The sequence below is a fragment of the Coregonus clupeaformis genome, chromosome 1 (assembly GCF_020615455.1).
Source record: "Coregonus clupeaformis isolate EN_2021a chromosome 1, ASM2061545v1, whole genome shotgun sequence".
Classification (NCBI taxonomy): Eukaryota; Metazoa; Chordata; class Actinopteri; order Salmoniformes; family Salmonidae; genus Coregonus; species Coregonus clupeaformis.
The window spans coordinates 60804140-60814790 of NC_059192.1; the positions used below are offsets into that span (position 1 = coordinate 60804140).

The 10651-nt window shown below is 45.9% G+C and overlaps 1 protein-coding gene across 1 annotated transcript; it reads left to right on the top strand.

The window, feature by feature from the left end:
* The first annotated feature begins 234 nt into the window (after positions 1–234).
* LOC121583238 (muscarinic acetylcholine receptor M3-like) lies at positions 235–4159 on the top strand. Its single transcript, XM_041899429.1, has one exon. It carries the CDS (start codon positions 247–249, stop codon positions 2128–2130), a length of 1884 nt encoding a protein of 627 aa, XP_041755363.1. The 5' UTR covers positions 235–246; the 3' UTR covers positions 2131–4159.
* Positions 4160–10651: the final 6492 nt, after the last annotated feature.

Genomic DNA, 10651 nt, shown 5'->3' on the forward strand with positions numbered 1-10651 from the left:
TTATCAATGCATTTACATGCAAAGGTTAAACTCAAAACCTATGAATACAAATTGTTTACAACAAGATAGTTTGACTAGAAAAGTAAGTAAACTGCAATCACCTAAACTGCCAGTCTACTTACAGTAAATGTACAACAAAAAAACTGTGCTGTTAGCCTCACCTACTGGAGCAACTCTTCTCAGTACAATATAGTGTAGTAATCTATCTCTATCTGTATTCTCCTCAGAATATGCCAGGACTTCATAATGAGCTCCAACAGCACAGACCCTGGCCTCTACCTGACCGTCAGCTCCCCAGGAATGGGCATCGACTACCCAGACACCAACGTTCTCCACATGGACAGCTGGCCAGAGCTAACCAGCCCAGATGACAATGACTCCTTCCTCAGTGGCCTCTTCAACTTTACAGGCTCGCTCAATGAGACGAGGACCTCTCTGACCTATGACCCTCTTGGGGGTCACACAGTGTGGCAGGTGGTCCTTATCGTCTTTTTCACCGGCCTCCTGTCCCTGGTCACCATCATTGGCAACATCCTGGTGGTTGTATCCTTCAAGGTCAACCGCCAGCTCAAGACTGTCAACAACTACTTCCTGCTCAGCCTAGCCGTGGCTGACCTCATCATCGGGGTCATCTCCATGAACCTCTACACCACCTACATCATCATGGGCCAGTGGGCCCTAGGCAACTGGGCCTGTGATCTGTGGCTGGCTATTGACTATGTGGCCAGTAACGCATCCGTCATGAACCTGTTGGTCATCAGCTTTGACCGCTACTTCTCCATCACCCGGCCCCTCACCTACCGTGCCAAGCGGACCACACAGCGGGCTGGCCTGATGATCGGCCTGGCCTGGTTCGTGTCCCTGGTCCTGTGGGCCCCAGCCATCCTGTTCTGGCAGTACTTTGTGGGGGAGCGCACAGTGCCCCCTGATAAGTGCTACATCCAGTTCCTCTCAGAGCCCATCATTACATTCTGCACGGCTATTGCTGCCTTTTACCTGCCTGTCACTATTATGAGTGTGCTCTACTGGCGTATCTACAGGGAGACGCAGATCCGTGCACGGGAGCTGGCGGGCCTGCAGGGCTCAGGGAGCCGAGGCAGGGGAGGGGAAAGGGCTCACTTCGTCCACCACCAGGCTGGGAGCGCCAGGAGCTGTAACAGCTATGAGCTGAGCCTGTCCTCCCAGAAGAAGAGCCCCAGCCAGGCGCTGGCCGCACGCTTCCACTGCTGGCCCATGATGCGCTCCTGGAGGCCTGGCAACGCCCGGCCCGTAGAGGGGGATGCCGACCACAGCAGCAGCGACAGCTGGAACAACAACAACGCCAGGCTGTCAGTGGACCACTCGGGCTCCTCTGAGGATGAGGAGGGAAACGGTAGAGGGATGATGCCCCAGGGCCACGCCATCTTCTCCATAGTGCTCAACCTGCCGGGGATGAAGGCAGCCGTCAACTCCCACCTCACCTCCTGCGAGGACCTGGACATAGCCTCAGAAGAGGACCTCCTGAGGGGGGAGGAGGACAGCCGGGACAGCCTCTCTACCATCACCACCACCACCACCACCACCACTACTACCACCCCTGATGGGGCCAACACAGACACCAACAGCCACCACCAACGCTTCCCCTCCCGGATCTCCAGAGTCCAGTCCATGCCTGCCATCCAGGCCACCAGAGTGGGGCCGATCTCTGGCTCCCCTGCCACCACCACCAAATCACCCTCGATGCCGATCTCCTTCAGAGAGGCAGCTCTAGCCAAGAGATTTGCCTCCAGGGCACGGACGCAGATCACCAAGCGCAAGCGCATGTCTCTGGTAAAGGAGAAGAAGGCGGCACAGACCCTCAGCGCCATTCTGTTTGCCTTCATCATCACATGGACACCCTACAACATCATGGTGCTGGTCAACACCTTCTGTAATGGCTGCATCCCTGAGGCTCTGTGGGCACTGGGCTACTGGCTATGCTACGTCAACAGCACCGTCAACCCCATGTGCTACGCCTTGTGCAACAAGACCTTCCGCACCACCTTCAAGATGATACTGCTCTGCCACTGGGACCAGCGCAAGCGGCGGCGGAAGCAGCAGTTCCAGGCACGGCAGTCAGTTGTGTTCCACAGGAGAATTCCTAAAGACTGAACGTAGCGAGATACAGACCCAGTGAGAATCTGGTGGTGATGATGATGAGTCTAGAATCTGAGAATTCACAGGGAGTTGTTGCTGTGATGTCTGATGTTTTCTGTGGAGCCACAACCTCCCCAGTGACATATTCCTCGGTTACTTCAGGAGAGCTCCTGTGGGGAAAGGTTCCTCTAGATCATTGCAAAGAAGTGCAGCTGAAAAGACTGAAAGTAAAAACCAATAGAGCAAGGGCTTTAAATGCATTGGGGGGCCAATTCAAAGTGCAATTGATACCAAGGGAGATTATATGATATAACATTTGTTATGGATTTGGGTTTTCCATTTCTTACCATTTCTTTCATGGTCGTCAGATCTGTAACGTACAGAGCAGTTTGGGTTTTCAAAGTAAACTGTGCATCTGTACTGTAATATAGTATATAAAGCAAAGGCCAAAACATGTTGTGTCAATAGACTGCATTGTATTGATTTTGAGCTCCCTTTTGGCTAACTGAACTTGATTTCTTTGTTATTTTTTAATTTTTTTACTCTGACTTCTTTACATTGCCTTCCACTTTGATATAGCTTTCTTGTGTCTTATAAAATGAGAGATTTAAAACAAAACAGTGTCCTGTTTGTGACGACCAGTGTTTCAAAGTTTTTTAGACTTTCCTCTATAGATTCTGAGCCAGTCTGAAAATAAATAATGAATTTTGACTATTCTACGGCACCTCAAAGAGCTGCTCTTGTGTTCAGTGTGAGTTGTTGTTTACATGGTCGAGACTTATTCAATTGTTGTTTATATTGAGAGTAATGGTATATTGCTATTTCTAACTACCTAATGATTGACTGTACTCTAAAGAGATCAGTCACTATGAATTGTAATGTTTTGATTATTAGATTATATTTGAAAAGGTTTCTCAATTTCTTCTCACTGGCTGCCCAAATGTAATTCCCTAACTAAGATATTGGTCTGTGGTCCCTAGATGAACCCTCTCTCTCTCTCCTAGAGGATTTAGCAGTGCCACAGCAGCATCTGCTGGATGAATAGAATTCTACACTCTAGTAACTTCCAGTTTACTTCCATCAGGGAAAAGCTGTTGTGGGGCCATAAGTAAGTGGGAGATTCTCAATTGGGTCAAAGTCTGTACTCTCCTTGACTCCTCCATGCTCGTCTCCTCCGTGACCTGGAAACCGAAAAGTGGTAGCCATATGTTGGAGAGTTTCAATTTGTTAATAGGCAAACGGAGGAGTTTGTTCTTCTCCTCTGGCCAGAAATCCAATTTGAGATTCTCCCATAAAATCCCATGGCTGATAGCTGAGAATAGATACAAAACTTAAAAGAGACTGGTTAGACTAGCTTAGACCTGCTACATATGACATATGGAGCTGAAAAGTGGTGCTTTTCATTTCAGTGATTTCCAAAATTTAACATTTCTATCAATTGTACATCAAGTTATTTGGCTGTGCAAACAGTGCAATTTAAGGTGATTTCTCTACATGTTTTAATAACACCCATTGCTAAAATAATGTAATAGCTAAATTTTAAAATGTACTTTTATTATGTGATGCACAATGCTTCAGGCCTGAATGTGATGAATACTGTTCGATATTTTAAAAAAATAACAACATGGTTTTGCTGTTTATTGTATGTATTACACTTCAGTTTGTAAAGACATAGTGAAAGCAAATACCATACATTTACAGTACGACAGGCATGTTGAGTATGTGATATCGAGAAGAATGGCAGAATGCTACCATGTGGTGTAACACTTTATAATACCGTTCAGACAGGAACGTTATTATAAAGTGTTACCCAATGGGGTATGTAAGCCAGATAAAGATGAAAGAACAGAGAAATTATTCAGTGTTTGAATTGCCAATGGATATTTCTGCTGCTTTCAACAGCATGTGCCACAGTGTTATTATACTCCTGATCAAGTACAGTTTTTATGTTTGAGATGTGAACTACCTGAAGTCAGATCAAATTAATAGCAAAATATAACTTTTATTGTTTTTTGTTACATTTCAAGTATGCTAATCGTATCCATGTTTTAAGTCAATAAACAAAAATATTTGTATTGACAGAAGATGTTCTGTATCATATTTACTGCCCAACAAAACATTTTAATTTGAATGTTTATAAAATTGTATTCCTCCAGTGTCTGAGTCATATTTGCAATCACAGAATAATGAGGAAGATGACAGTGCAGTACAGTCCTGTAGGTCTACAGTACACTTTGTACAGATGATGATCGAATTGTTCGGGAACAAGAATCTCTAATGTCTTAGCAGATTTCAGTTACCACTCCTTCCCCGTGGGCCTAAAAGCAAAGAAAGTATCAAAAGTCTAAATAAATATATATAATTAGTTTTGTATGTGCAATGCGCACGGCCTTCAGGAGAGGCTTATGGGAGGACATCACGACGGAACTCGCATGTCGGGACAACGAGATGGACCTTGATACCCTCTATCCTCATCGCCACGTCCAATCATCTTGACGACATGTTGAGAGACCGACGGCATTCCCAACACCACCCGGAGCATCGACGCTCACCCCATCTGAGCTATTGAAGCCATCCTGCCTCTGAGTCCTCACCCATGGAGGTGGGCAGCATCCCCTACACCACCATGGACCACAGATCTCCTGGCGGTTCCCTATCTAGGCGGTATAACTCCCGTCGCCGCTCCGTGAGTGTTCTGTCATCACCTGTCACCAAACCATTGATTTTAGTTCCACTAACGGTGAATGGTTCTTCCTTCTCTTCGCTTTCCACGGCAATGATAGATTCCGGATCAGCGGGGAACCTTATCGATAGGGAGCTGGTCTCTGAATGGGGGTTGCCCACCGTGCCACTGCCTTCTCCGCTACACGTCACCTTGCTGGACAATAAACCACTTGGATCAGGCACCATTACGCACGTCACTCTCCCCATCATCATCACCATTCCCACACTACCGGACCACCACGAGGAGATGTCCTTCCACATCGTCACGTTACCCCTTCACCGAATCGTCTTGGGATTGCCCTGGCTCAGACTATACAACCCCAATCCGGGAAGGAGTCTGGGAAGGAGACGAGTGTAAGACGGCATTCAGCACTACCTCAGGCAACTATGAATACTGCGTCATGCCCTACAGCCTCGCCAACTCACCTTCCTTGTTCCAGTCCTTCGTCAATGACGTGTTCCGAGACATGCTGAGTAGACAGGTGGTGTACATCGATGATATCCTGATCTACTCAGCTACATTCGAGTAGCCCGTCAGGGATGTCCGAGCGGTCCTACTCCGCCTCCGGGAACACAGCCTGTTGGTGAAGGGGGAGAAATTAGAATTCCACCAACAACAATCTCCTTCCTGGGATACAGGATCAGTCCTCACGGGGTGTTCTTGGAAAGAGCGAAGACGGACGCCGTCAGGTCATGGCCAGTCCCCACCACCATCAAGGGCCTACAGTGCTTCCTGGGATTCGCACATTTCTACCGGCGTTTCATCAGGTCCTTCAGCTCCATAGCCGCACTGCTCACCTCTCTTCTTAAGGGTGGGCCTCAGAAGCTGGCCTGGAAGCCTGAGGCTGACGCTGCCTTCAAGAGGCTGAAGGAGAGGTTCACCACAGATCCCCTCCTAAAGCTCGTCCTTTCATCAAATGTAACACTTTCCGTAGGGCATACACTCAACAAACATTTAGTTGTAGTATAAAAAGTATGCCTAATGCGTTTTGCTTCTAAACATCCTTGCATTGCATTTTGTTATGCAGAAATTCTTCATTCGTCTTAATGGGAACCATGTACGCTCATCCGTAAGGACCCCCATACCGGGCAATTTTCCTGTGAACACTTTCTGTCACAGCACACTCAACCACCGTAAGCGTCTGCAGGACATAAGCATCTGCAGGAGGCTGAGAAGACCATCAAGGGGGATGAATACTTTTGCAAGGCACTGTATCTAGCTGTAGCCACAGAAAAACGATATGACAACATCCTGCTAACTAATGTTAGACCAAGTGCTTAGCACCTCTCCGTTTTGGACTGTTTCGTTATGGAACCTATTTGGCAATATCCGGTACCTCTCTGTGGCATGAAAAATAATTCTCTATTTTTGCAATGTAAAAATTATAATAAAAGCGATCAAAGTTCATTGAGTTGCATCTTCGTTAATTGTCCTAAGAGTTGATTCGGGTTGGGTCAGCCCGGGCTTATGGTTTGCGTAACTTTGAAACCTATGTTTAAGATCAATGCATGGCCACGGCTGTGTGAGTAGCTCGCCTGTATCTCAAAGTACACCTCTGGAGAAGACCAAGCAGAGGCTTCAGGGAGAGGTGGAGGACCTCATTATTGACGTGGAGAGGGACAACGACTTGCCCGCAAACCTCGACAAGAAACAGAGGAACCTTTTTATTTTATAGTATTATTTGTCTTTTCATTTTTTTTTTTTTTTTTTTTAGGGGGTAGTTCAGCTTTAATATTGCAGATAGATTGAACTTCCATCAATGTAATTGTCTGCATCACTTTCAATCCCCCATATGTTTTTTTTTTTGCAAATATATACACTGCTCAAAAAAATTAAGGGAACACTAAAATAACACATCCTAGATCTGAATGAATGAAATAATCTTATTAAATACTTTTTTCTTTACATAGTTGAATGTGCTGACAACAAAATCACACAAAAATTATCAATGGAAATCAAATTTATCAACCCATGGAGGTCTGGATTTGGAGTCACCCTCAAAATTAAAGTGGAAAACCACACTACAGGCTGATCCAACTTTGATGTAATGTCCTTAAAACAAGTCAAAATGAGGCTCAGTAGTGTGTGTGGCCTCCACGTGCCTGTATGACCTCCCTACAACGCCTGGGCATGCTCCTGATGAGGTGGCGGATGGTCTCCTGAGGGATCTCCTCCCAGACCTGGACTAAAGCATCCGCCAACTCCTGGACAGTCTGTGGTGCAACGTGGCGTTGGTGGATGGAGCGAGACATGATGTCCCAGATGTGCTCAATTGGATTCAGGTCTGGGGAACGGGCGGGCCAGTCCATAGCATCAATGCCTTCCTCTTGCAGGAACTGCGGACACACTCCAGCCACATGAGCTCTAGCATTGTCTTGTATTAGGAGGAACCCAGGGCCAACCGCACCAGCATATGGTCTCACAAGGGGTCTGAGGATCTCATCTCGGTACCTAATGGCAGTCAGGCTACCTCTGGCGAGCACATGGAGGGCTGTGCGGCCCCCCAAAGAAATGCCACCCCACACCATGACTGACCCACCGCCAAACCGGTCATGCTGGAGGATGTTGCAGGCAGCAGAACGTTCTCCACGGCGTCTCGAGACTCTGTCACGTCTGTCACATGTGCTCAGTGTGAACCTGCTTTCATCTGTGAAGAGCACAGGGCGCCAGTGGCGAATTTGCCAATCTTGGTGTTTTCTGGCAAATGCCAAACGTCCTGCACGGTGTTGGGCTGTAAGCACAACCCCCACCTGTGGAGGTTGGGCCCTCATACCACCCTCATGGAGTCTGTTTCTGACCGTTTGAGCAGACACATGCATATTTGTGGCCTGCTGGAGGTCATTTTCCAGGGCTCTGGCAGTGCTCCTCCTGCTCCTCCTTGCACAAAGGCAGAGGTAGCAGTCCTGCCGCTGGGTTGTTGCCCTCCTACGGCCTCCTCCACGTCTCCTGATGTACTGGCCTGTCTCCTGGTAGCTCCTCCATGCTCTGGACACTACGCTGACAGACACAGCAAACTATCTATGCTAAAATATGGAATTGTTTATGATGGTCATACCAAGGATTATTTTACTTAACATAAGGAATTTTGTTTTAAGGAATTTTAAATGATTTATACTTTTACTTTTGATTCTTAAGTATATTTTAGCAATTACATTTACTTTTGATACTTAAGTATATTTAAAACCAAATACTTTTAGACTTTTACTCAAGTAGTATTTTACTGGGTGACTTTCATTTTTACTTGAGTCATTTTCTATTAAGAAATCTTTACTTATTTCTTTCCTACTCCAATCACTACATAATTATTTCTTAATGACTACTGTGTAACTACTGAGCGTTTGGGTACTACTACTTAAAATCTACACATTCCTACACAATTCCTACATGTTCACTATTGAATTACTACACATTGCCTACACATTACAGCTGCATGCCTACTCAATCCCTATTGAATTACTACTGCCATCTGTGTAGTAAACCAGTACTGATTTATGTAGAAATGTAAAGTGGAACTGACAGTGTTGTAGCGATATGAAATCTTATTCAAATCTGTTCATATACACCCCCAGGAAGAATATGGCATCTTTGTTTTACACCTTTGTCTGACAAGCGAGCACTTAGATATGGTCATTTTTACATATTCATACATTCATAGAATATAGAGTGGGAAAGCTGCCATGCTTTTGAACAATTAATAGATATTGCAGTAAATAAAACCTAATAACCTTTTATTGGAAAAAGATTCTAGCAACAAATTCAACTACTTACATGGGCCTGCCTTAGTTAACTTTGTACTGGACTGTGTGTTTACAGGCAGTAGCAACATCGCGACTTAATATCATTAGAAAGCATTGGCCAAAAGCCACAAAATATACCTGAATGGATTTCTGCAAATATGTAAATACCACGGGAGTCTTACATTTGGGAACTTTACAGTCCTATTGATCAAACAACCATGAAAACATAGGCTATCTCTGCATCAGTTGCCTTTGCACATCAACAACAACAAGATCAACTGCTAATGTTAGCCAGAGTGAGATTAACTAAAATCTAATGAGGGAACTGTACAGAAACCCTCTCAAACTTTTTCAGCTTCTGGTTGGCCATCAAAATTGCATTGATAAACGATCAGGAATAGTAGCCTGCTCACCATTCTGCAGCTTGCCTGCCAATGCATGCTTGACCCAACCCACGTTTCGACAACTGAATGGGAACTTGCCTGCCTGCCCACCCATTTGATCGATGCCAAATACATTTGATTGACAACTAGGAGATATGTTAACTGTGGATAACTGTCGTTCAAGTTCAGCATAGCTTGCTAGCAAAGTGATTGACATTTCTTGCTAGCTAACCAATTGACACCTGCATACTGTGGCTTGCGAAACTATTCACCCCCTTGGCATCCTATTTTGTTGCCTTACAACCTGGAATTAAAATAGATTTTTTGGGGGTTTGTATCATTTGATTTACACAACATGCCTACCACTTTGAAGATGCAATTTTTTTTTTCTTGTGAAACAAACAAGAAATAAGACAAAAAAACAGAAAACTTGAGCGTGCATAACTATTCACCCCATCCAAAGTCAATACTTTGTAGAGCCACCTTTTGCAGTAATTACAGCTGCAAGTCTCTTGGGGTATGTCTCTATAAGCTTGGCACATCTAGCCACTGGTATTTTTGCCCATTCTTCAAGGCAAAACTGCTCCAGCTCCTTCAAGATGGATGGGTTCTGCTGGTGTACAGCAATCTTTAAGTTATACCACAGATTCTCAATTGGATTGAGGTCTGGGCTTTGACTAGGCCATTCCAAGACATTTAAATGTTTCCCCTTAAACCACTCGAGTGTTGCTTTAGCAGTATGCTTAGGGTCATTGTCCTGCTGGAAGGTGAACCTCCGTCCCAGTCTCAAATCTCTGGAAGACTGAAACAGGTTTCCCTCAAGAATTTCCCTGTATTTAGTGCCATCCATCATTCCTTCAATTTTGACCAGTTTCCCAGTCCTTGCCGATGAAAAACATCCCCACAGCATGATACTGCCACCACCATGCTTCACTGTGGGGATGGTGTTCTCGGGTGATGAGAGGTGTTGGGTTTGCGCCAGACATAGCATTTTCCTTGATGGCCAAAAAGCTCAATTTTAGTCTTATCTGACCAGAGTACCTTCTTCCATATATCTGGGGAGTCTCCCACATTCCTTTTGGCGAACACCAAACGTGTTTGCTTATTTTTTGAGATCGCCAGGGCATCGGAGCACAGAGGCCGCTTGAGGGTGACCGCTAGAATGATGGCGGCTGAAGCGGGCATGGGTGCTTCTGCGACTGTGCTTCACGCGGATTCAGGGGGGCGGACTGAAGGGGTGACATCAACGCTGCGTGACGAGGAGGCTGGGGCTCAGGACGTAAACAAACACAGTGGCGCCCAGTTCCTGATTGCATCTGTATCTGTTAAGACCCCGAAGTACTCTGGTAAGGCAGATTGGGAAGCTTTTCATGCTCAGTTTGAACTGTTAGCTCATTCTGTGGGGTGGTCGAATGAAGATAGGGCACTGCAGTTGGCTTTGTGCCTCACGGATGATGCTCTGTCCTGTTTGATATTGATTAGCACTGAGGAGGCGCTTTGGACAGTGTGTACAGCCCGGGTTGCTGCGCTCCGAACTAAGTAATAGACGCAGGCAGCCTGGAGAGACGGAAAAGCCTGCAAGGGTGGCTGAAATGACTGAAGTCATTAGTGGTGTGTCGCTACAGGTCGCACGCAACACACGCCCTGGTCCCATGGTCTGCTGGGGGTGTGGCCAGCCAGGCCTTCTGCGC

What these genes read in the sequence shown, in the direction of transcription:
- LOC121583238 (XM_041899429.1), top strand. Translation starts at nt 247, where the DNA reads ATGAGCTCCAACAGCACAGACCCTGGCCTCTACCTGACCGTCAGCTCC.